The sequence below is a fragment of the Heloderma suspectum genome, chromosome 8 (assembly GCF_057233095.1).
Source record: "Heloderma suspectum isolate Gila_16-S chromosome 8, 16-S_ref, whole genome shotgun sequence".
Taxonomy (NCBI): domain Eukaryota; kingdom Metazoa; phylum Chordata; class Lepidosauria; order Squamata; family Helodermatidae; genus Heloderma; species Heloderma suspectum.
Window position 1 is genome coordinate 47,133,060 of NC_139465.1, and position 25,857 is coordinate 47,158,916.

Here is a 25,857-nt window from a genome sequence, read left to right on the forward strand (position 1 = left end):
GAAATGTGCGGTACAGTATCCTCCTCAGAGAAGCAAAGGAACGAATAGAACAGGAATCCCAGAAAGAGTCCCTCAGCAACTCAGAGGCAGTGGCCGCTGAACCACCCATGGACGAATCCATCACTGCAGTAAGATTAAAAGCCCCCTTGGCTGGGCTGGGTGCACTGAGGGGGGGAGAGCTGACTTAGGGCATATTTGCAGGGGGCATGTTGTCAAGGACCAGATGAGCTGTCTTGGTGCTTCCTGCTCCAGACGCCACGGAGCTGGGCCCACAAAGACAGGGTGCCCTTTTACATGTTGCCATCAGCCCAGGGAGAAGGGCTGCCAAGCGGCAGCCTCTGATGATGGCAGATGCTTTGAAGGCCCTCTGGGCCATGAGCAGAGGGCCATGGCAGGCAGAGCAGTGGTGGGTCTCAGCCCTAAGAGAGTGGATCCGCAGGAGGTGGGTACGCAGGAGTAGCTGTGGAACGTCTGCCCGGTTCTGGTGGCCCAGGTGGAAGGGCTGTGCTGAACTGACTCTTCCTGGGCTTTGCAGTTTGACACACGGCTGCAGATGGAAATGGAGAGACTGCTTGTCCGAGAGCATGCCCTGGAGCAGCAGAGGCTGCTTGGCTGTGACCCTACGGAGGACTCCGCTGCCAGCCAGCGAGCTCGCCGGAAACTGGTCAAGTGAGTGCAGATGGCCTCTTGTGGCCATCCTCTGTTCACCCTGCTTTGGGAAGTGGAGGAACAACGTGGGTTGGCCTTGGACCCCTTTTCAGCAGCTGGTCTGCAACCTGGGGAAAGCCACTATACTCTGACGCCAGAAAGACCACTGTAGGTGCCCAGGGATGCCCAGCGGTGGCGTATCCACTTTTGGAATGTAGCTACATTTGACTTACGAGCCCCTGAAAAAGGGCAGAATCCCATCCCCCATTTTTGAGCTAGGGATGGAGGAGAAGGTTACTTTCCACTGAATCCCTTCTCTCTCTAATAGAGGCACCCAAGAGAGTTTAGGTGTAAGTGATGCTGGACCTGGGTGAAATGTTTACATTCGTGAGACCTTGTTGAAAATGCAGCTCACACTGTGCATCAGACAGGTCACTAAGCAGTGTCACTTTTTCAGAGCACAACTACCTGAGTACATCCTGGACTTTGGCTACATAATCCTGGGCACTGTACGAACCCACATTGTCAAAATCACCAACACCAGCCAGTTCCCCGCGTCCTTCCATGCAGACAGACGGGTCCTGCGGGACACAGGTAATAGGGACGGATTGCTCTCCTCTTCCAGCCCAGCCTGTCCTGAAGACTTGAGCAGCTGATGTGAAGGGAAAAGCAGGTGCAAATAGTCTGAAATCAAAGACATCTGCAGCTGATACTGACTTCCCTTTCCCCATCCATCCCACCGCCCCCATCTTCGCTTAAGACACTGAAGGGCGGGCCAGAACGTTCAGCATGTCCAGAGGATACTGAGGTGCTGGCTTTGTTCCCATCCAGACCGTCGCCATGGTCTGATAATGGGTGTGCTCAAAGACTGCGAGAAGAGAGAGAGAGCTGTCACAGCAGCAGCAGCATACCGATGGCTGTAGCAGGAGCCGCTTCCAGCCCTGCTCAGCGTCACCTGGGCTGAGAAGGCTTTCATGGCTGAATTGGCTGCTCGCCTTGGCCTCGGCCTTCCAGCAGCCCTTCCTAAAGGAGGCGGCAGAGCCTGCTGTTCAAGTAGTCAGCACTCAGCCCAGCTGTGTGCTCTTGCCTCATGTCACATACCCTGGACTCCCGTGTTTGGATTTAGATTTCTTGCCTGATGTCGGGCTCAACCCATCAGTTGCTACTGCTGCGCAGACATTTTGGCCCAGCCTGTTCTCCTAAATGCCCTGGGCTGGCCCAGCCCCAGCCCCTGCTCTGCTCCTGGGTGTCCTAAGTGATCTTCCCCAGCAGCCTCCTACACGGGTTGTGTAGGAGGATGAAAGATGAAGCCAGAGTGACCCCACATGGAAAAGGCGGATCAGCTGCCCGACTTAAGCCTCTGGGATCACAAGTACTCCTACAGGCTCAGGCATCAGCTCATAACGAAGGAAATCAAAAGCTTCTGAGAGACTAAATGGAATCAATAGGAAATAATTTCTGTACTGATGCCCAAGGAGATGTGGTGCATTAGCTGAAGTGTTGGGGCTGAATCAAACCCAGTTTCAAATCCAGCTCCCCTACAGCCATGAGCAAGCTGCTTACTGCTCAGCTAGGGCAGCCCCATCTTTGCCGGGGGTGGGGGGGCTAGGCTTTCAGAAGATCTGAGTACCAAAAGGGAATGCAAGCACCATACCAGTGCCCCTGCCACTGCCCCGCTGCTCTGCCAGTCCGTTCTCACACCCTGTATTTTTGCTTACAACAGCTTGTGCTGGCAAAACTGCAAGGGAAAATTTGCAGGTGTGTCCTTGGTGAAAGCCCAGCTCAAGTTTTAGGTTTCAGCCAGGCCATTCTAAAATCCAACTCTGTGACCAGAGGGGCCAATAAAAGCTGCAGAGTAATACCAAAGCCAGTGTTAGACTTACTTTTTTTAGTATCAAATATTAATAAACATTATCAATAGTTACTATTCCTTATAATTTTCTTGGTACTATAGCAGAAAAGGTCTCTTGTGCCAGAAGTGGCTACCTGATTATACAGAAATTTTAGTAAAATTAAGGAGATCCCTTGAGCCATTGAGGCAAATTATGACTGTGTCTGCCAAATACTTGCCCATTTTGATATAGAGGAAAATGGCTTCCTAACTCCAAACGTGGGAAAAGAAGAAAATGTCCTGGCCCTCTGCCACAAATCTCCACCCTCCCCTCAGGCTCAGATACCCCTAGCCCACCACCGCTGCTCCTGCACCAGAGGGCAAAAGCCTCTTGGGGTCCCTTCCCGTCTGAAGTGCCACATCAAAACCACGGAAGAGACTCTGTCATCAATGGTTCCAACCGGAAGCCAGTGAAGTTCCCATACTGTGCAGGCACGTAGAATCACAGGGTTGGAAGGGGCCCACAAGACCATTGAGTCCAGCCCCTGCTCAGTGCAGGAAGCCTGATTCCCAGGCAGCCTCCCATCCAAGTACTAACCGGGGCTGACCCTGCTTCGCTTCCGAGATCAGACAAGGTCAGGCACATACAGCGCATCTCCTGTGTGCACTGTTTCAGTGTGATGTAGCAGTTAGGGTGCAAGCGTTGGAAAGGGGAGGCCCAGTTTCAAATCCCTACACAGCCATGAAGATAATTGGGTGGTCTTGGGGCAGTCATTGTTTCTCAGCCTGACCTAGCTCACAGGGTTGTTGTGAGCTAAAATGTGTTGGGGAGAACCATGTCTGCCATTTTGAGGTCCTTGGAGGAAGGGTGGGATCTAAATGTGAGGATAGATAGTGTCTTTCTTTCTCCACCTTTCAAGTTGTGAGGGATGATTCTGTTGCTGTTTGGAGCTAGGTTTCAGCACTGAACTGGATCGGGTGAAGAACCTGCCCTTCTGTGAGACAGAGACGTTTGAAGTGCGGTTCGATCCCCAGAGCGCCAACCGGCCCCTTGGAGAGGTGGAAGTGCTCCTGCCCATCAAGGTGCTGTGAACATTCTCCCCTGCCTTCCTGTCACAGCCCACCATGTCCCTGGGCCGACACAGCCTGCAAATGTACCGCAGAGATGGTTATGCTTTTATATATTTATACACATCCAGCAACACAGCCAGAATGTAATGTGCAGAAAGAAACACAGTGGTAAAAAGAGCCATGAACACTAGTTTCAATTGCAGCCACAACAGGGAACAAATCATCCACCCTGTGGGTGTCTTATCACACATGGGGGATTCGCAGGGCCAGGACAAAGTTTGCCATGGCCTTGCGGAGCTGCACAGGCAGGCAGAGGGCAGCAGGTGATGGAAATGGGCAGCCAGACGACTGCACAGGAGCCGATGGTGGGCAGCCAAATAGCCAGTATCGGAGGAAAGGGTCAGCCAGCCAGCCTGCAAGGCCATACACAGCTCCAAGGCAGACCACATGCTCCTGCAGCAGGCCCTGATGCCTGAATCGGGCCCAGCCCTCCTTGGTGAGGAGCAGCCTACTGCAGCGGGAAGAGTATCTTGAAGACTCAGGGCTGAATCCCATTTTAGAGGAGCTCTTGGGGACCATGCTCCAGTGGCGGACGAAGGGGAAGACAAAGGGGCGGGTCCGAAATGCCAGCATGTTGTAGTTTGAAGTCGCTCCGCCTCCGGGGAGGCGTTTCAACCGTTCAGGGTGGGGGAAGCCACGAAACGAAAGGGGTGCGGCCACCCAGGGAAGCCTGGCAGGCCAGAGCTGCTCCCAGGCCTGAGCACCCCCACTCAAGGGCACCGCGCCTGGCCAGGAGCCTAGCGGGGGATGCGCTTGGGGTGCAGGCCGCGGTCGGCCGTTCATAAGGGGCTCTGCCTGCCTGCCCCTCTCTGGCCTGTGCTGCAGGCTTATGGGGGCTACACGGGGCCTGTCAGGCCAAGCCTCCCAGGCCAGCGTCAGAGTGGATGCTGGGGGGCAGCCAGGTGTGATGCCGCCCCCTCCTCTAGGTCAGCGGTGACTTGCTAGTGGGCTTAGCATACGCGGTGTGTATGAGTGCCAAGATTTCATCCCTGCCGAGTTTCCAGAGGTGTTTTGGGTTCTTGCATCTCTCTGTGATTTCACTACTTGATGGGCACTACGTTCCGGCTATGACCCCATGTGGGCCTACATATCATTATCTCTGGAGTGTTTCCCCCACCTGACACAGACGTGGCACTTGAGCCCTGTCGAGGGAGGTCACATCGGTGCTTAGGAGGGTTTCATGTTGTTTGCTCCAGGTCCTGGCTGGGCCCACGTTTCACGTCTCTCTGCGCGCCATGGTGATAATGCCATCCCTCTGCATGTCCAATGACAATCTGGAATTCTCTGCTGTCCAGTGTGGGCAGTGCCAAGTGGAGACCATCCAGCTCCATAATCAGCTGCAGGTCACGTGTGAGTGGTTTGCCACCAGCAGTGAGCAAATGAAAAAGGTAACGCAGTCCTGGTAGCACTCTTCTCGTTGCCCTTTCCCAGCTGTCAGGATCTATCCACTAGAGTTGCCAACTGATCAGGAAGAAACCAACCTCTCTTGTCTTGCACCCTGAACAGTAGAAATCAGCCAGCAAAGCTTACACAGCATGGAGCTTAAGCAGCTCCTACCACACTTTTCTTCTCTTGAGGCGGAGTTCTTTTGATCCATGTAGCATGAATCCCCCAGGCTCACAAGGGGAAATGCTGAAAAGCAAGAACTCCAAGAGGCTGGCCAGGGCTGGTGTCAAGGGTAGGCATGGTTGGGCACCTGCTGGGGGCCCACACCCCAGCAGGGGCCCACTGACAAGGGTTCCCTTGGAGCTGCTCCTCCTCTTCACAATGGCAACTTGCTTGTTCGTTTGACTCTTGCTCTGGCCCAGACAACAGAGGTGGTGAGAAGGAGGAACAGTAGATGTCACTGCTTACTTGCTCACTGGCCCTCTGCCTGTGGAGCAAGCCAGTGGGAGCAGTGATGAGAAAGGGGAGGAGGAGCCAGAGCAGCTGGTGACACTGGCGCTGAGAAGGCAGAGTCCCTGATGGACAGGGCCCATGGAGGGTGGGGTGCGCACGGGCCCTCAAAAACCTGGAGTCAGCCCTGAGGCTGGCCGTGCAGCTGGGTTAAATCCACAACTACTGATTCAGCTTCAAGATTTAAGAATGCAAGCCCCCCCCACCCCAAATAGGCAAGGTGAAATCCTCTCATCAGTCACAGGCCTGATTCTGAAGAGCACCATTTTGCAATGAGGAGAGCAGGAGTCAGAGCTCTGTGGCATGCTTGAGTTCCTCCTCTCGCTTCCTAGTCCCCAACAGAGAAAGCCTTCATCCTTGCTCCCATGGATGGAAGACAGCACCACCCAAGGGATGGTGCACAGCTCTTTCTCTGAACTGACAACAGACCTTGGCCTAGCTGACTAACATAAGCAGACCTTTTGTTGCCTGTAGCAATTCTGCAGGCGTGCAGATTGTAGCAATATTTCAGAGTGGCAAGAGGTCCCTTCACAATGGCACAAAGATCCAATGGTTTGGCAGTGACTTCATTGTTTGTGGTAAGCTTAGGTGGACAAGCATATGCCAGTCCCCTTGCGTCGGAAGATGCACCACGAATTAAAGAATAAACCCCATGTTTTCGAGATGATACCTCCCTACGGGATCCTGGCACCTGGAGAGCGACTCAACGTGCAGGTCAAGTTTGCACCAAGAGAAGAGGTAGGAGGGCCGGGCGCTCTTCATTCCACAGCCATATTGTTGGGTGTTCTCAGGAGTCACATGTGAGAGCCTCTAATGCTGTTTGCCAAAGGGCGGAACTGTAGCACTGCTTAATAGGTAATTTGCTGGCAGTCATTAAATGTTAGTAGATAAGCTGTGTTAACTGCATCATCAACATCCCTAATTTGACGCACAGAGAGTGATGATGTTGAGGAATGCAAACCAGGGTCAGAACCAGGGAAGAGGTTTAGCCTGAGTGCATGCTGGGAGTTGTAGTCCATCACGTCCGGAGGGCACCGTGTTGTGGAAGGCTGGGCTACATGACAGGCAACAGTGAACTAGATGGGAGGTTCCAGAAGGTCAGCCACCTGTTGCTACAGCAAAAGCAGCAAAAAGCCTTGTGGCACCTCTAAAGGCTAACAACATTCACTGTGGCAGAAGCTTTTGTGGGCCAGACACAGGTGATACTGTCCCCAGCTGGCAGGTATATGTATATCTGGGTACAGGCAAAACCTGTAGGCAGGGGGATGATATTACACGTGAGGCCAGAAGCCCCAGCAGTAGAAGAGATGGATGTGTGACATGACTGCGCAGAGCACCAATGCAGAACATTGCAATTCTCACCCATTATGGGGGTAATATCCCAGTATGGAGCATGGGTGCAATTTCCTTAGCACTGTGTGGTTAATAAGACATATGGTAATAGCAAACATTTGGTCCCTTCACCTGCTCTCCCTCTTTTTTTCTGGGAATAAAACAGTCTCTCAAATATTTGTCATTTTAGAAATTCTACCACAACTACCTGATTCTGAGCATCTCCCAGAGCACGCAGCAACTGCTGCTGAACGTCTCCGGGCAAGGTCTGGAGCCGCGTCTAGAGTTCAGCCCCTCCGTTCTGGAACTTGGGCCCCTCCTGCCTTATGCCATTGGGGATGAGGCTGAAGTGGTGGTGAAGAACCCCTGCTGCTTCCCCATTGAGTTCTACTCCCTAGAGTTTGACCAGCAGTATCTGCTGGAAGAACGGGTAAGGATCAAGCAAGCCTGAGATGTGAAACTGCATGTATTTAGTGAATACACTGCTACCCTTCCCCCAAGAAGCCTGGGGTGGTATACGTGGCTATCCAGTTCTGTCCTCCCAACAACCCTATGAGGTAGAAACAACCTTGAAAGAGCCTTGTTGAAGACTAACACCTTTATTATGGCATACGCGTTCATGGAGTAGTGTGGTGTGGTGGTGAGAGTGTTGGACTGGAAGCCGGGAGATCCGGGTTCTAGTCCCCACTCGGCCATGGAAGCTCACTGGGTGACTTTGGGCCAGTCACAGACTCTCAGCCCAACCTGCCTCACAGGGTTGTTGTTGTGGGGCTAAAATGGAGAGGAGGAGGATAATGTAAGCCACCTTGGGTTCCTTGCAAGAGGAAAAATGGCGGGATATAAATGCAATAAATAAATAAATGGAGCACAGTCCATGTTATCATATGCACGAAGTGTTATTCTAAGTTGGCGGGTATGTATACCTATGGCTGAGTGTGTGTACGGGGCAGAGCAGGAAGTGGATTGTAATTGGTGAGATGAAAGGAAAAGGAAATGCAAAAGTACAGACTGACAGTTACGTTTCAGCTTAAATATCTGTAAAACCACAGTGGCCATTCTCAAAGCTGTGTTGGTGAGAACACAAACGGCCTTTGTGACTTGGCCCACTGAGTTTGGTGGGGATTTCAGCCCTGCTCCACTCAGGCTCCCTCCCTCTGGAAGCACAAGCAGTCCTCCTCCCCAGCTGGACCCCTTGCAGGCCACCCTTTTGCTGACCTTTCTATCATGAGTGGGCTTTAAATTCTGTACAGAACACAGAATATGGCCTCTGTCAAGAATGCCAGCCTGCTTCTCCACCATGAAGCCTTGCATTCGTGTCTGATGCAACCTCCTGGGAGTGTGCTCTCTGGGGAGCTCCTGAAACGGTCCTGCCGCTCAAGGCAGGCTCAGTCCTCGTTAATTGGGAAAGAGATAACAGCTGGGTTTGGTGGGAAGCTCCTACCCCTTTCTGGGGTGAGGGTGGGAGACGGAGCTGGTGATTGGCTGGGGATACCTGCCCTGGATTGCCAGGGCTGAGCTTTAAAAGGAGCTGCAGCAGGGGCATCGTTGTCTCCCTCGGCACGGTGGTCTTTGGACCTGGCACGATGGCTGGACTCTATCCCGGGAGGCCCTGACTTCAGTATGTACAAGGACAGGTTAGCCAGCTTTTGTTACGTTGCTTGGGTAGAAGGCTCTCTATGCAGAAGGGTTTCCTTCTTGTGTATTTCAGCATTGTACTCTTCTTTTTTTTCTATAATTTTTATAATTTTTATTTTTTTTTAAGAAAAACAAAGCACAACAACAACAGAAACACAACAACAATACACATACACTAAAGTTAGGGATGGACGAAAGTCCTTTACCTGGTCCCGCAGCTTGCTTCACGGTGGGGGGGAGGCGCTCCATCCCTCCCCCCGAAATTCTGGGTCGGGGGGAGGCGCCCCATCCCTCCCTGCCGAAATTCTAGCCGGCGGGGAGGCGCCCCGTCTCTCCGGCCGCGAATCTCGTCTCCTGCCGGGACGCAAATGGCGGCAGCCGTAGCCATCGGCGTTTGCGTCCCTGCAGTCAGCCGTGATAGGCTACGTAAATGTTTACGTAGCCTATCACGGCTGACTTTGGGGGGGGGGGAAGCGCGTACGCAAATGGCGGCGCCCATGGGCGCCGCCATTTGCGTTCCTTATTTGGGCACGTGTAGTCTACGTAAACATTTACGTAGACTACGGCGAAAATACGGGGAACGCTATTTGCGTTGCCCTTATTTTTGCCGTAGTCTACGTAAATGTTTACGTAGACTACACGTGCCCAAATAAGGAGCGCAAATGGTGGCGCCCATGGACGCCGCCATTTGCATACGCGCTTCCCCCCCCCCCCAAGTCAGCCGTGATAGGCTATGTAAACATTTACGTAGCCTGTCACGGTGTTTTTTGAAAAACTAGCCGTGATAGGCTATGTAAATCTTTACGTAGCCTATCACGTTTGTTGTTGTTTTTTATTTTTTACTTGGAAATGGCGGCGGCGGCCGGGACCGGCCGCCGCCGGGAGCCGCCACCGCCAGGGACATTCGACAAAGGTAAGTCCCATCCCGGGGGGGGTGGCGGGGGGGGTGGCGGACCGTTTCTCCACCAATTTCGGGGGGCCGAATGCGTTGGCATTTGGCCTCCTGGAGATTCGTGGAGAAATTCTCTGACATCCCTATCTCTTAAGATTGTAAGATATCTACCTTTGGCTCCCCTTACACCACAAATGCTTATTATTCTTCTCTAGTTCTTGTCTTAGTTGTATATCATACATTGAGTTCACAGACATTATCTCCTTTCTCCTAATTTTAACAACAACAGAAAAAAGAGAATCAACCATCTCAAAGTTCAAAATCCACATACGTAGATATCCACATACCTAGCTTTGTACACTTCTGTACAATCTACTACCTCCACCCTTCCCTTTCCGTCTATCCCTCTTCTTTAAATAAACGTTTATCCAACTTAAGGTTGGTGTGATTCCTTCTGGGTAACCTCAGTGCGAATTTCAGTGCTTCTTGGCCTGAAAGCATGGCTGCCGGGCGTTTTTGGAACGTGAGGCCAGAAGTGGCCTGTCCTAACTTGCAGGGGAGTTGGGACCAGTTTCAGCTCTCCTTCACAGCCTCCAGTGCCATTGGGTAGCCCTCTTGTCCTCCAGAAAACCAGTGCTTTCCATTTTCAAGAGAGGTGGCTTCTAGATCCCATATGGTTGCAGGATGGAGGCCATTTCTGCCACACCCAGACAAATTACAGTGGGGTTGTGCAGAGCTTTCCACTGTTTCGGATACCTGGTCATTGCTTTTAAACTTCAGTCTGTTTGAAATCTGACACATTTTGCAAATAAGATTACCAGCCAGGAATGAAATCTTATGCAAAGGTGTCTAATTTACAAACTAGGCATTTGAGGTGGGCAATTTGGGTACTGCTTTAGTTGAGAATGCCTGAGTCAGTTTTTATAAGCTGCCCTGGGTGCATGCACATCAAAGAGGAATCTGTTGAGTGTCCATATGATTTAGAGCAGCCTTCCCTAACCTGGCACCCTTCACACATGTTGGATTACAATGCCCATCATCCCTAGCCAGCATGTTCCGCTGCCATAGTCCAACATGTTTGGAGGGTGCCAGGATGGAGAAGGCTGATTCAGAGGGAAGATCTCCAGAAGGCATAAGGGTGTGTGTGAGAGAGAGAGAGTGTGAGCGAGAGGGTGGGCAGAGAGAGAGAGAGAAGCAGGGAGAATACAAACTGTGCCAGAAACTCAGAAAGGGCCTCCAGGAGCCATCCTGTGCAGGGCAGGACTTTGTGTATAGGCAGTTCCTGCCATGGCACCTAACTGAAAGGACCTGCAACAGCAGGGCTGGGAGAGATGCAGCGACTCAGGGTTGACCTGCCCACACTGGGCTCAAGGGACCACTCGTCTGACTCCATCTAAGACAGGTCTCTGTATTTTCCTGACTTCAGATTCTGCGTATGCTGAAGGGCTATGACACCCATAATATCCTTCTCCTGCCTCCTCGCATCCCTGGAGAGAAGTTGCCTCCTGAAGTACTGGAGTATTATGAGGAGCAGAAGAAGGTTCAAGGCGATCAGGAGGCCATGAATCAGGACAATGGTGAGGAGGGAAAGGGCGCTTGAGAGAGCCAACTGCATGGAGTGGATGGAGCGCAGCTCTGCTGTGACAGTTTCTGGTCAGCAGAGCAGGAGAGCAGACAGCAAGGGGCTTGCTCCCGCTCTTACTGGCTGCCCTTTAAATGGGTTTTCCAGACTTTATTTATTAAATTAGTATTCTACCCACTCTCCTCACAAAGCTCCAGGTGACATAAATGGGGTCATCCAGTTCTGTCCTTGCAACAGCACCTGGGTGCGTTCTGTTCCAGAGGGGAGCGCCCTCCTGGCATTTTGACTCAGCCTCTGTGTAGGAGGCAAAGTGCCTTTGCAGTTCCCAGCCTCTTGTCTGAGAGTGGAGTTTTTCTTTCTTTAATACAGTCTCTCCTTCTCTCTCTTCCCCCATTCATTACCTCAACACTCCTGAGCAGGCAGGAGAAGGAGAGAGTCAGGGCAGGCACGCTTCCTGTTCCTGTGGGGATGGAGCACAGCTCTGCTGCTGCCCTCACGTGCTGATCTTTTGGCCACCTCCACCCCCTCCTCTCGCCTTGGGCAGGAATGCTGCAGCTCCCTGAACAAATAATGAGCTGGAAGCACCAGCCGGCAAGGGCTGGCTGGCTCGAGGAGGAAGAGGGGGGTGGAGCCCACTTCTTGGTACTGCTGCTCCCCCAAAGCCATGCCAACAGTGCCAAAGAAAAAATGGGCAGTTCAAGGCCCTTCTATCTGGACTCACCCGTGGTAGTCACAAAAGTTCTGGTGGTTCAGAGATCCCAACACCTGGATGGTCTTTCTAGCCACAAGAAGGATTTTCCTGTCTCAGGAGAGGAGAGTCAAGGACCTCTGACAGCAGGTCTTTGTTGCTTACTTCCCTGCGCAGACTTGCCTGTTGTGACAGGACTCCCTCACCCATTTCCTGGCATCCCCCCAGAACAAAGTGCCAATTCCCACAAGCTACGCAGTATAGAATAGGAGGGGAGGGAGAGGAATATTTCCCACTGCCAATGTGGTTGATGGGCAAAACATTCCTATTTGGCCTTTATGGAATGAGCTGTTCCTGCACTACGGCCCAGGGACAGGTGGGCAGGCATAGAGAAGCAGGAAGCTAGGGCGGCAGGGGCAGGACCCAGGCTTAAAACCCCCAACAGTGCTCCGCCCCCATGCCACCCAATGTGTAAGTGTGGCATGCAGCTGCACACCAGCACCTGCATGCCAACCCCCTGCCTCCGGAGCCAGACAAGATGTTGTCCACCCCCCACCCCAATCCCTCATAGCTAGGGCAGGGGAGGAGAATCTGTACTTTTCAGACAGAAGAAATACACAACTCAAACATGGCTAATGGAGGATTATTTATTCATTTGTTCACTTTTTGTATTTGAATTTAGCATTAAAAATAGCTGCATATTTCTTGTTGTGCCTATTCTCATTTTGCATTTTGTCGTGTAATAATACTGGGCAGGATGAACCATTCTCTTTATTCCAAAGCCACGGTGCCTTTCAAAGATGGCCAGTGTAAATATAATTTTATACTTGATTAAGGTGAGGCACTTACACACACAATTATTTTGTCAAGGCCACAGCACCTGAAGACTAGAAGCTAGTCTGCCATGGTTTTGAGCCTATGTCAAAGAGCCCTTGATCTTAAATGAGAGAAGGGGACTCAAAGGTGATGGATGCCATGGAATCCTTCCTGTGCCGGGAAACCTGTGCCAGAGGAGTGACCCAGTGGCCTATTCTTCACTGGGTTGCTCTGTAGTTAAGACCGGGTGTGGGGAGATTCTGAAGACACAACCAGTTTCAATACATTGTGTAGAGGTTCTTGTATTCACTGTGTCATCTTTCTTTCCCCCGGAGTAGAAGAAGAAGAGAACACTCATATTTCTGAACTTGGAATAAAGCCTCATCCTTCCAGTACTGTGCAGACCACGTCGACCGGGGCCTCCATTCTTCCTTCTCTTTCCCATTATGATGATAACCGAGCTTTCAGGGTGGAATCCAAACTTGACGAGGAGGAAGAAGAGGAAGAGGAGGGAACTGAGAAAGGGCAACTGCAAGGTGACTGAGAGCTTTTTAACCTTTGAGTGCTAGTACAGTTAAAAGAACGCATCGGTTAATGCAATCAATAATTGATATAAGAAAGGGTCATAAACGAGGTGAGGCAGGCTATGGGTGCACATAGAATCATCGAATCATAGAATAGTAGGGTTGGAAGGGGCCTACAAGGCCATCGAGTCCAACCCCTTGCTCAGTGCAGGAATCCAAGTCAGAGCATCTCTGACAGATGGCTGTCCAGCCTCGTCTTGAACGCCTCCAGTGTGGGAGAGCCCACCGCCTCCCTAGGTCACTGGTTCCATTGTCTTATTGCTCTAACAGTCAGGATGTTTTTCCTGATGTTCAGCCGGAATCTGACTTCCTGTCACTTGAGCCCATGATTCCATGTTCTGCACTCTGGAATGATCGAGAAAAGACCTGGCCTTCCTCTCTGTGAGAAAAACATCCACACAAGTTTTTGCCACCACCTTATGGCAAAAACCTATACTGAACTGTATCAGGAAAAGCAAGGCTCCACGTGTGTTGGAATTAGCTAGTGGTCTCTTTTCGGCCCATGAGTTCAACATATGTCCCTTCATACAACTTTGATCTGCGCCATGAAGTAGCTGCAGAAATAGCTTCGAGAGCTGTTTCCAAGTAGCTTGGAAATGGAAGTGGAAATAGCTGGCCATTACTTTTCACGTTGGACAAAAACCTGAAGATGGGAAAGGGAGTTGATTGATGTTGTTCAGATGCCTCTTGTTGCAATCCTACCTGGAGTCTGGGACTGGTCTTCAACCAGGTCTGGCCTTACAAAGCTGCCTTCCAAGCCATTGGAGAGCTGTCATGGAAGGTTTTCATTCACTCACTCACTCACTCACTCTTCCAATTCCAGAGGTTCCAAATGGGTTACAATTAATCGGTACATTCCCAGCAGAAACAGAGCTCAGTGTTTTCATGGTTTAGGGATTAGACAATTTCCCCCATTTCATTCCTTTATTGTTTCTTGGATTCATTGCACCTTATGCTCCATTTCTTCTAGTTTAACTAGGAAAGATTCTAACATTAATTTCAGAATGGGAGCACACACATTTTGTCTCAGTTTAAATTAAGTTCCTTCCAGTTAATTTTCTTCTTCCCTGTTTATGTTACCAGTGTGTATATTTACACTGATAAAGCACTGCAAAAAAAGCAATATTAATGTCATGTCATGTGTATGATTGCATTATGATTCTTTTTGAGCAGGGCTTCCTGCACATTCACTCCTGTGCATTGGTAAAACACTAATCTTGATACAGCTATATGTAGTTATGTCAAGTTGACTTTATTTTTATATTATTATTAGGAATATTTCTATACACTTCTCATTTGTAGAAATTCCAAAGCAGTTTACAAGAACACCATAAAACAACAGAACAATATGATACACAATAATTCAATATGAGAGATGGTTCAAGACAACTCACAGCTAGGGGGAAGCCAAAGTAAAAAAGGCATTTTAAATAAATGCCTAAAACACACCCGCATCGGGGCCTGACATACCACAGAGGGGAGGTCATTCCTCAGGGAGGGTGCCACTGCAGAAAAAGCCCATCTCCGGGTCACCGCCCAACAGGAATCTGTAGGTCATGGCACGGACAACAGGATCTCCCCTGAAGATCATAGTGGCCCGGGAAACAATTACATAAAAAGATGAACCCATGAAATAAACAAAAACTTAAAATCTAACTTCAGAATAAAAACCAGCAGCAAAAAATATAACAAATATAAAAAACACACAGTAGCGGCAAAAGTTCCAGGGCTTAAATTCCCGAGAATGTCAGCAGCTCAAAGTTCATTGGAAGCTGTTGAGGGTAAGATTTAAAGCCTGAGGAAATGAAAAGGTCTTCCCAAAAAGACCAAAGCGTGGGCTCTGGGCGAGCATCTCTGGGGCCCTGGAGAGGGCCCTCCATCACAGGCCACCACAGCCGGAAAGGCTGTCTTCCTGATGGCAGCGTGGCAGCTCATTAAGTGGGGGCACCTAGAAAAGGGCTCCAATGGAGATCGTAATGTCTGGATAGAAATAAGTATAAGAATGTGAGGCACGCCCAAAGGGACAGCTGTCCCCCCCCCAAATGGCCTCTGGATGCAAGATGCTGCAGAGCTCAAGGCCTAGAGGGACCTCTCCCCCCAGGCGCGGCCCTGCATGCGTGCACTGTCTTCTTGCCCCAAACAGAGGAAGAGAGAGGCTTTGTTCCTTCTGGTTGTGGACCCCAGGATAGGTCCACCTGGCATTTTAGTGCTCCTCAATCCCCTAGAATGACCCAGTTGTGAACGCCCCCAGGTGGTTCTTCTGGGTCTTCCCATGTTGCCATGCTCCTCTTTGTTAGTCTTGGCTCTCTTCTGCAGAGGCAAACACCACTCATGGATTGTTATTGTTATTATTTGTATACTGCTTAACATAATCAAATATGCACTGGAACGTTTTCATTTTACAGTGGAAAATTTTCTGATGCCCTAGAGAGTGATCTAATTTAGAATGTTTTATTTAGTAAACAACAAAGCTTTTTTTTTTAAAGTACCGTGTGTTCATTTTCGTTCCTGAAATAAATATTTCAGGGGGAAAATTAAAGCACACTTAGGGCGCAATCCTAACTAGATAGGAGGCCACCTCCGAACTCGGAGGCAACCACTTATCCCAAGCAAGGCAGGAGAGACACGGGGGGGATCGTTCCCTCCGCACCTCTCCTGTCTTGCTATTTTTCACTAGGCAGCCATTTTCAGCTGTCTAGCGGCGGGGGGGCCAACCAGGAGAGGAAGCTGCCATACGACACATTGGATGTGTCATACACGTAGCTCCGCTCTCCCCGCCCCAGAACACCCCCCGGAATGCCCCTTTTCAGTCACTCTGTGCTTCTCTTCCGAGCGTGGAGGATGGGGCTTCTCCACGCTGCCTCCGAGGCAGCTTGGACGAGGGGGGAGGTCGGTTTTCTGGGAACCAACCTCGGAGCACAGGCTTTGAGGTCTGTTCCCAGAAATGAGAATATCCTATGGCCCTCTAGACCGTGTCTAGTGGCCATAGGATTGCTCCCTTAATGTGATGTTATATTATGTAAACATTTTAATTGGAATACTTGTAAAACCGTGTAAAAAATGAAAGACATAGCATGTACTCACCTTACATTCTTTAAATTTAAGGAAAAAAGAAAGCTATTGAAAACTGTTGAGACCCTAATGAGTTTTAGCAACCCTGACAACTGTGCATGATATGCTGTCAGCCACTCATCCCTTTCAACAGAGTTTGACTCTCTTCAGCTGAGGTTGCTGGGGCACCTTCAGTTTCACTGTCACTACTTATTAGTTCCATTTCACACTGAGACATACATGTATTTCAGTGACATAGATGCATTCTCTCCCATACTTGATAGTTATCGTTGTATTTGTTCTCTCTCTTGTGACCTGCCTCGAGAGGGTTTTGTACCCTAAACTATTTTACATACATCGGGTTTTTTTGAAAGGAAGTGACACTGGCAAAGGACTGTGGGATTCTGTGGCATAAACTGTGCTGTGTGTATTTGCTGGTCACACAGCAGAGCTGTGGGTCGGTATTTAGCATAAAACCTGCCATGCAAAGAATCTCAACTGTCATTTAAAGGAGAATAACGTCTAGCAGTAAAAACAGGCTGGTGATATTGTAGAAGGCTGCCATTACCTGCATAGTTCCACAGGAGTGTAGTGGGCCATCTCTCAGCTGAACCTGCCTCACAGAGTTCTTGTGAGTCTAGAAAAGAGTTGCCTAAATATGCGTGGAGGGAGGGAGGGAAAGATACATTACAAATGTGGCAGATGAAAATAAAAAATAGTTTCTTGCCCTGCCTAGCAGGATTAGGACAAACTTCGCAAAGTAATAAGCTCACACAAATTTGCTTGAGTTGCATCTGTTATACAGATAGCAGGTTCTGCAGAATTTGGGTTTTTAAAACACAAACCCAGAGCCTCTCTGATAAGAACGGCTCTGGCAGTGAGGAAGCAGAACAACAGGCCTTTGGTATAGTGGCTGCAGCAGCAGAGAAGATGCAAGAGTGATGAAGTGCCTTGCTGGACATGAGAGCTCTGACCTGCCATCTAGCTGACCCAGCGCAGTCCCTTCCGTGGCTTGGCTAAACAGAGCAGAAGCACCATGCACACCAAAGAGCCTTCCTTGGGAGCTCTTTGGGGATATTTGACACTGGCATCAACATTTGAATGAGCCGACTAAAGCCCTGCTTTCTTTCCAGCTGGAAGCCAGCAGAGCATCACCAAGCATAAGGAGGCTGTTGGAGAGCTTGACAACAACCCTGTTTCCAAAGCCATTGCTCGTCACCTTGGCATCGATATCTCGCCAGAAGGACGGGCTGCCAGGAACCGCAGGGGCATTGCCATCATGATTCATGGAGCTCCCCTTACAGGTACAGAGACTTCCCCTGTGCAGCCACAGGTGAGGAAAGTACAACTGCTTGCTCAAAATAGAAAGCAAGCTGTTCTTGGGGAAGCTGCTGTACACCCCACAGAGTACCACGTGTCTTATGATCTTGGCTGGGATCAGTCTCAATGACTTCCTCTGGTCTTTGTTGCCTCTTCTGAATCCTTTCTGGTTTGTCAACAATTTCTTCTTTTTTTGGACCAAAGGTCTTTAGTCATGGTCTTGCTAATACTTAGGTTTGGAGTAGAATTGCTTCCGGAGTCTCGAAAGTGATCCCGCCCTTGAAACCCATAAAGTAGCACCTAAAATCTTATGGGCTAATAAAGTATTCAGTTTCTGTCAGGGTACGCTGTTTCAGGACATGGGTTCTGATGATACTTGGTGATGTAGCTTGAGTTGCAGGGCTCTGCTACCGATTAGATCTTGAGCAGAGGTCAAGTTGGGTCATCTTTCTTAGGAAGCAAGACGGAAAGAGATCAGCATCATGGAAAGCGCCAAGTAGTGCTGGGGCTGGAAGCCAGACAGGGTTGTCTGTATCTTGCTCCAACAAGGAGCTGAGCAAGACTGAGACTTAAATAAGAGAATAATAACCTTTAGGCTGGTTGGCTCTGCCTCCATACTGACTGAGGCCTGGCCTCTTAAAGGAGCCTGGCCTGTTTTAGTAATCTCGGGCTGCAATGATATGGGAGTGGCTAGGGTATGCTAGTGTCCTCAAGGCCTGATTCCTCAGAGCCTGAGGATGGCAATGCAACCTCCTCTAGATGCAGAGAAGCCAACCACTGGGGTCTTTCTGGTGAAATGTGTTCTGGGAAGCCAAGTTGTCTCCTATGGCCGAGTCATCTCCCTGAACCATTGCATCTGGAGTCTCTTTGGAGGACAAAGAGTCAGGATCATCTGAGGATGTGGGTTTGCGGTCCTGGTCTATGACACAGGGACATAAATGCCCCCAATCACTGCCCACCTCTGTCTGTCTGTCTGTCTATCTGTCTGTCTGTTTATTAATTACATTTCTATACCACCCAATAGCCGAAACTTTCTGGGTGGTTCATAAATATTAAAACCACAGGTACAGCATCAAAACAATATAAAAGATAAAAGCTTTAAAACTACAGTGTAAAAGTACAACCAGCATAAAACCGAACAGCAATGCAGAGATTTAAAATATAGTAACAAATTTAAAACAGCAGAGCTAAACGACTGGAATGCTAAAATTCCTGGGAAAATTAAAAAGTCTTCACCTGGCACCGGAAAGAACACAACGTAGGTGCCAAGTGAACCTCTCTAGGGAACTCATTCCACAGCCAGGGTGCCATAGCAGGAAAGGCTGTCTTCCTGGTAGCCACCTGTCTTACTTCCTTTGGCAGGGGCTCCCTGAGAAGGACTCCTGAAGTTGATCTTAGGGTCTGGGCAGGTACATATGGGAGGAAGTGATCCTTCAGATAACCTGGCCCCAAGCCATTTAGAGCTCTGAATGTTAATACCAGCACTTTGAATCGGGCCCAGATATGGACTGGCAGCCAGTGCAGCTGGAAAAGTACTGGCATGATATGATCATGTTGGCCAGACCCCGTTAACAATCCTGCTGCCCCATTTTGGGTCAGTTGAATTTTCCAGACCATTTTCAAAGGCAGCCCGATGAATAATGCATTGGAGTAATCCAGATGAGAGGTGATCAGAGCATGGATAACTATAGCTAGGCTATCTTTGTCCAGATAAGGCCATAGTTGGTATATCAGCCTAAGCTGATAAAAGGTGCTCCATGCCACCAAGTCCACCTGTGCCTCAAGTGACAGTTCTGGGTCCAAGAGCACCTCCAGACTACGAGCTGGACCTTGTCTATTTGCAACCTCCTGGGTCAATTCTGAATATCAATTGTTCGTTCATTCATTCATTCCTTTGTTTCATTTCTATACCACCCAATAGCCAAAGCTCTCTGGACAGTTCATGAAAATTACAATTCAAAAGACATAGAAACATAATATAAAATCTTTAACATACAAAAATTTTAAAAAACAGTTTAAAACCGTTTTTAAAAACATAGTTACAGTAAGTTACCAGAATCTGATTTTAAAACCTTGACATTAAAAACCCCATCATATGTCATCAAATGCCTGGCAGTAGAGGGGATTTTTAACCTGGGGCTGAAAAGATGACAATGTTGGTGCCGGGCGGAGCTCAGTGCAGAGAGCGTTCCACAGTTGGGGAGCCACAACTGAAGAAAATGCCTCCCTTGTTGCCATCATCCTTCCTTGGAGGTGGCACTCAGCAGAGGTCTGAGATGATGATCGTAGTGTATGGGTTGGTGTATACTGGGAGAGCCGCTCCATTAGGAATTGTGGTCCTGAGGCATGTAAGACTTTATAAGTCAAAACATCCCCTTGAATTGGGCTTGGAAACATACAGGCAATCCAGCACAAGCTTGGCCAGAATTAGCATTACATGTTCAGAACTTCTGATTCCTGATGTCAATCTGGCTGCTGTATTTTGCAGAAGGTGCAGCTTCTGAACTGAACTGAACCAAAATTCTGGCCGGGGGGGAGGTGCTCCGTCCCATCCCCCCGAAATTCTGGCTGGCCGGCTCCGCTCCGCAGGGATTCTGTGGAGCTGCCGGCTGGCTCCGCCAGCGGCCAGACATCTGGCCGCTGGCTAGCAGGGATGCAAACGGTGGCAGCCGTAGCCACCGCCGTTTGCGTCTCTGCAGTCAGCCGTGATAGGCTACGTAAATCTTCACGTAGCCTATTACTTTTTTTTTTTCTTTCTGGAAATGGCGGTGGCGGCAGCTGGTCAGAAGACCGGCCGCCGCAGCCGCCGCCGCCACCGAACCACCGCCGGAACCGCTGCCACCAGGAAGATCCACCCAAGGCACGTCCTGTCCCGGGGGGGGACGGGAGGGCAGACCGTTCTGCCACCGATTTTGGGGGGCTGAATGCGCTGGCATTCGGCCTCCCCGAGATCCGTGGCGGAATTCTCTGACATCCCTAGTAATATCCCCCAAGCCCACCTTCTGGAGCTGGCCTTCCAAGTAGGAGTGAAACCACTGTAATGCAGTACCTCCCACTCCCAACTCAGAGAATCGCCCCAGAAGGATGACATGCAAAGCCCAGCTCCTCAATGCACATAATAATCTTAAAACATTAAAATATAAGGATTTACCAGTGCAATTATACAAAGACCTCTCCAGGGAAATGCAGCAGAGAAGGAAAGCTTTATTCACTTTCACTAGCTGACTGAGAGAGGTGGGAATTAGATACAGAGGGGAGTTCCCCCTGAAGTTCATTACTCGCCATGGCAGCAAGGTCCTCCCTAAAATTGCCCGGAAGGAAGCCACAGTGACCTGTGAAGCCTTAGATGCACTGGTATCTCAAGCTGAAGAACTCTCTGAAGAAGAGAGTGAAGCTGATCTTCCTCAACCTCCTCTACCAGAGTCAGGAAGGCGGAAAGTGGAGGCCTCTCAGGGAAAGAAGATCTATATAGTGCCCTAGGATTGCACCCTAAGAGGAGCATTAGCAATGTTACACCTCCAGCGATTAGCTGACCTTTATTAAAGCGACATTGTGGCATCCAATAGACACGGAACAAGAGTTTTTGCTGAATAAGATGTGACCTGAGATCCATAGACACGTCAGATATAGGCGCTAAAGCGGCAATCCATTGATTAGGCAAAATGGGACAGTCCAGTTCCCTATTCCATTCCTGCTTAAGACCCTGTGTATCATATTTATTTACTGACAATACGTATTCATAAACATGGATCACGGGTTGATATTAGGCATGACCATCATGGGGAAATTCTGTTTGTTCTTGGCTTGACAGATCCCTGCAGCGCCCCTGAATCAGAGAGCATTTGTGAGCCAAGCAGCAGGTCAGTTCCCAGAAGTTGGGAACTTTCCTACCTCCTTTTTTTATATCTGTGAGCCATGATTTATGCAAAATCATGGGTATAAATGTTTATGGAAATTGCGATTTGTGCAAAATTGCGGCCGTAAATAGTGCTATTTGAGCAAAATTGCAGGCCTAAATGCGCCATTGATGGTCGTATGATTTCTGTAAGTATACCCAGAGTTTTGCGCAAATCACAATTTGCACAAATAAAAAAAGTGGAAAACCACAAGCTTGCCCAATTTAGCATGCATTTAGTCAGGCAAGCTCAGGGATCTGCAAACTGGAGTCCGGGGGGCCGAGCTGGCGAAAACTCACCGAGCTCTACCCCTGCAACAGGATTCCTCCGACATGCCTAGTCAATATAGCTGATCAGCCTCAATAAGTGTTTCCATTAGCAAAGAAGACTCTGAAGCTGGAAGAGCAGTGGGGCCAAATGTAGATTCTACCAAATGTTGCAATTGCAAATATTGCCATTCAGCCATAGCAGGCAAGTCATGTTTGGCACGCAAAGCCAAGAATGACAAAAACTCGTAATCAGCACCCACTATTTGATCCAAGGTAAAAATCAGCTTATCCATCCAAGTCCTCCACAAAAGCATCTTCTTGACTATTTTTAAATCTGGATTTCCCCATAGAGTCAATTTAGTATGAGAAAATAGATCAAAATGGAGTTGACATGACATTATATGCCACATGTGTCTAACTGCCGTAACTGTAGGAGGAACCCTATCCATTTTAATATGCTGAGAACTTAATGCCATCCATTTGGAGAGAGGATCCAAATAGGAAGATTCCAAAACTGATTAAGGTGAGAAATCTAATCTTAAGGCTTTATTACACAAGGCTAAAAACCCTGCAGTTTACCGTGGCTTCTACTTCCGGAATCTTTGTGGGATTAGATTGAGTCCTTTCCATGTGGCTTTTAAAAAGAACTGAACTTCTGTGTGTTTCATTACAAAGCCACTAGGTGGCGCTGTTGTTTTATTTGCAATAAAAGTGACTTTAAAGAGTACACCCTCATTTATATCGACTCCATGGTGGGAGGAGGGAAAATGCTGGACTTTCGTCATCACGGAAAACAATAGAATATTGCTCACAAAGAGTGGGAGGTTACCTGGAGGAGGGCTGCATCATGTACGGGACCTGCAAACTTCTGTGAGTAAGCAACCTCCACAGCAGGATCATTGAATCATAGAATAGTAGGGTTGGAAGGGGCCTACAAGGCCATCGAGTCCAACCCCCTGCTTAATGCAGGAATCCAAGTCAGAGCATCCCTGACAAATGGCGCTGTCCAGCCTCGTCTTGAACGCCTCCAGTGTGGGAGAGCCCACCACCTCCCCAGGTAATTGGTTCCATTGTCGTATTGCTCTAACAGTCAGGAGGTTTTTCCTGATGTTCAGCCGGAATCTGGCTTCCTGGAACTTGAGCCCGTTCTTCCGTGTCCTGCACTCTGGGATGATCAAGAAGAGGTCCTGGCCTCCTTCTCTGTGACAACCTTTCAAGTACTTGAAGAGCGCTATCATATCTCCCCTCAGTCTTCTCTTCTCAAGGCTAAACATGCCCAGTTCTTTCAGTCTCTCTTCATAGGGCTTTGTTTCCAGTCCCCTGATCATCTTTGTTGCCCTCCTCTGAACCCTCTCCAGTTTGTCTGCATCCTTCTTAAAGTGTGGTGCCCAGAACTGGACACAGTACTCCAGATGAGGCCTAAACAGTGCTGAGTAGAGGGGAATGAGTACTTCCCGGGATTTGGAAACTATGCTTCTATTAATGCAGCCCAAAATAGCATTTGCCTTTTTTGCAGCCACATATAATTGTTGGCTCAAATTCAGCTTGTGATCGACAACAATTCCAAGATCCTTCTCGCTTGCAGTGTGCCCCCTGCGACTTGAGCCACGTATCCCCCATCTTGTAACTGTGCATTTGGTTTCTTTTTCCTAGGTGCAGAACTTGGCATTTATCCCTATTCAATGTCATTCTGTTGTTTTCTGCCCAGCGCTCCAGTCTATCCAGATCACTTTGAATTTTGTTTCTGTCTTCCAAAGTATTAGCTATCCCGCCCAATTTGGTGTCATCTGCAAATGTGATCAGCATTCCCTGCACCTCCTCCTCCAAGTCATTAATAAAAATGTTGAAGAGCACTGGGCCCAGGACTGAGCCCTGCGGTACCCCACTCGTTACCTCTCCCCAGTTTGAGAAAAAACTTCTCAAACTCACGGGATAAAAGCCCCGTGTGAAGGAGCCCCAAGTGGAAAAGATCAAAATTTAGTACAGGTCAAGAAAAAGGTTCGATGACATAAAGCAAGATCCAGAAAGCCAAACCCACCTTCTTTAATTGAAAGTTGCATCCTTTTCAAAGATATGCATGGTGGGGACAAACCCCCATCCACCCTAATTTACAAAAAAAAACACACTGAAGTTATGGAAATATTTACCAGGTAAAATAAGGGAATCCCACGTATGATGTAAACACCCAGAGGTATAGTATTAATTTAAGTTTTTTATCATACCTCACAAACTCAACTTTAAAGATGCTAATGTATCTTTATCCCATGAGATCTCATTAATCAACTTGTTCAAGTTTAGCTTGATCATTTTAGATATGTCTCTGGGAATAAATATTCCCAAATAAGTAATAAGATTGGGACAACGTCTAAATTGCCAGTGAACTAATACACTATAAGATATAGTATCTCCAATTGGCATCAGTTCAGACTTTGACCAGTTAACTGAATAGCCAAACAGACAACTGGAGTTTCAAAATAAACAGTAAATGATCATCAGCATGAAGTATAATTTTAAATTTGAAATGACCATGCACAAATCCGTGAATATTACTGTTCCGTCCAATAGCACCTGCCAGGGGTTCCAAACATAGATCACATATCAGTGGAGAAAGTGGGCATCCCTGTCTGGTACCTCTCCCGAGTAAAAAGAAAGCCAGGAAAAGACCATTGGTCATAATTCTAGCTCTTGGGGTTGAATATAAACGTTTTACCCATTTCAGAAATTCTACAGGAAAGCCAAAATTATTTAGTGTACCAAAACAAATTCCCAATTAATTTTGTCAAAGTCTTTTCAGCATCCAAAGAAACAATAGCAGCCTAGGGGGATCTTCATGACAGTGGAATGAGAAGTGCATTGGAGTATTATCTGTATTTTCATGGAATCGACTTTGGTCTGTCAGGGACACATGAAGCAAGATAAGTGGAGAGTTGTTGTTGTTGTTGTTCAGTCGTTCAGTCGTGTCCGACTCTTCGTGACCCCATGGACCATAGCACGCCAGGCCTTCCTGTCCTGCGCTCTCTCCCGGAGCGTGCTCAAGTTCATATTCATTGCATCAGTGATGCTATCTAGCCATCTCATCCTCTGCCATCCCCTTCTCCTTTTGCCTTCAGTCTTTCCCAGCATCAGGGTCTTTTCCAGGGAGTTTTCTCTTCGCATTAGGTGGCCAAAATATTGGAGCTTCAGCTTCAGTATCTGTCCTTCCAATAAGCACTCAGGGTTGATTTCCTTTAGGATGGACTGATTTGACCTCCTTGCAGTCCAGGGGACTCGTAAGAGTCTTCTCCAGCACCACAGTTCGAAAGCATCAAGTCTTCGGCGCTCAGCCTTCCTTATAGTCCAGCTCTCACAGCCATACATTACTACTGGGAAAACCATAGCTTTGATTAGACGGACCTTTGTCGGCAAGGTGATGTCTCTGCTTCTTACTATGCTGTCTAGGTTTGCCATAGCTTTCCTCCCAAGGAGCAAGCGTCTTTTAATTTCATGGCTACAGTCACCGTCTGTAGCGATCTTGGAGCCCAAGGAAGTAAAATCAGTCACTGCTTCCATTTCTTCCCCTTCTATATGCCAGGAAGTGATAGGGCCAGATGCCATGATCTTCGTTTTGTTAATGTTGAGTTTCAAACCAGCTTTTGCACTCTCCTCTTTCACCCTCAACAAGAGGCTGTTGAGATCCTCTTCGCTTTCTGCCATTAGGGTGGTATCGTCTGCATATTGGAGGTTGTTGATAATTCTCCAGGCATTCTTAATTCCGACCTGTGATTCATCCAACCCGGCATTTCTCATGATGTACTCTGCATATAAGTTAAATAAGCAGGGTGACAATATGCAGCCTTGTCGTACTCCTTTCCCAATTTTGAACCAATCGGTTGTTCCATGTCTGGTTCTTACTGTTGCTTCTTGACCCTCGTACAGGTTTCTTAGGAGACAGGTAAGGTGGTCTGGTACTCCCATCACTTTCAGAATTTGCCACAGTTTGTTGTGATCCACACAATCAAAGGCTTTAGCGTAGTCAATGAAGCAGAAATAGACGTTTTTCTGGAATTCTCTTGCTTTCTCCATGATGCAGCGAATGTTGGCGATTTGATCTCTAGTTCTTCTGCCTCTTCTAAACCCAGCTTGTACTTCCGGTAGTTCTCGGTTCGCATACTGCTGAAGCCTAGCTTGTAGGATTTTAAGCATCACCTTGCTGGCATGTGAAATGAGTGCAATTGTGCGGTAGTTTGAACACTCTTTGGCGTTGCCCTTCTTTGGAATTGGAATGTAAACTGACCTTTTCCAGTCTT

General features: G+C 48.6%; 1 protein-coding gene across 1 annotated transcript in view; it reads left to right on the forward strand.

Moving 5' to 3' along the window:
* Positions 1 to 25,857, forward strand: part of HYDIN (HYDIN axonemal central pair apparatus protein) — a 337,764-nt gene that overhangs the window by 188,645 nt on the left and 123,262 nt on the right. The window contains exons 30-39 of the mRNA XM_084812324.1: positions 1 to 128; positions 536 to 669; positions 1,106 to 1,242; positions 3,435 to 3,562; positions 4,807 to 4,998; positions 6,095 to 6,244; positions 7,029 to 7,268; positions 10,792 to 10,942; positions 12,790 to 12,987; positions 17,220 to 17,390. Coding sequence (XP_084668450.1) covers positions 1 to 128; positions 536 to 669; positions 1,106 to 1,242; positions 3,435 to 3,562; positions 4,807 to 4,998; positions 6,095 to 6,244; positions 7,029 to 7,268; positions 10,792 to 10,942; positions 12,790 to 12,987; positions 17,220 to 17,390 — 1,629 coding nt within the window. The remainder of the gene's footprint in view (positions 129 to 535; positions 670 to 1,105; positions 1,243 to 3,434; positions 3,563 to 4,806; positions 4,999 to 6,094; positions 6,245 to 7,028; positions 7,269 to 10,791; positions 10,943 to 12,789; positions 12,988 to 17,219; positions 17,391 to 25,857) is intronic.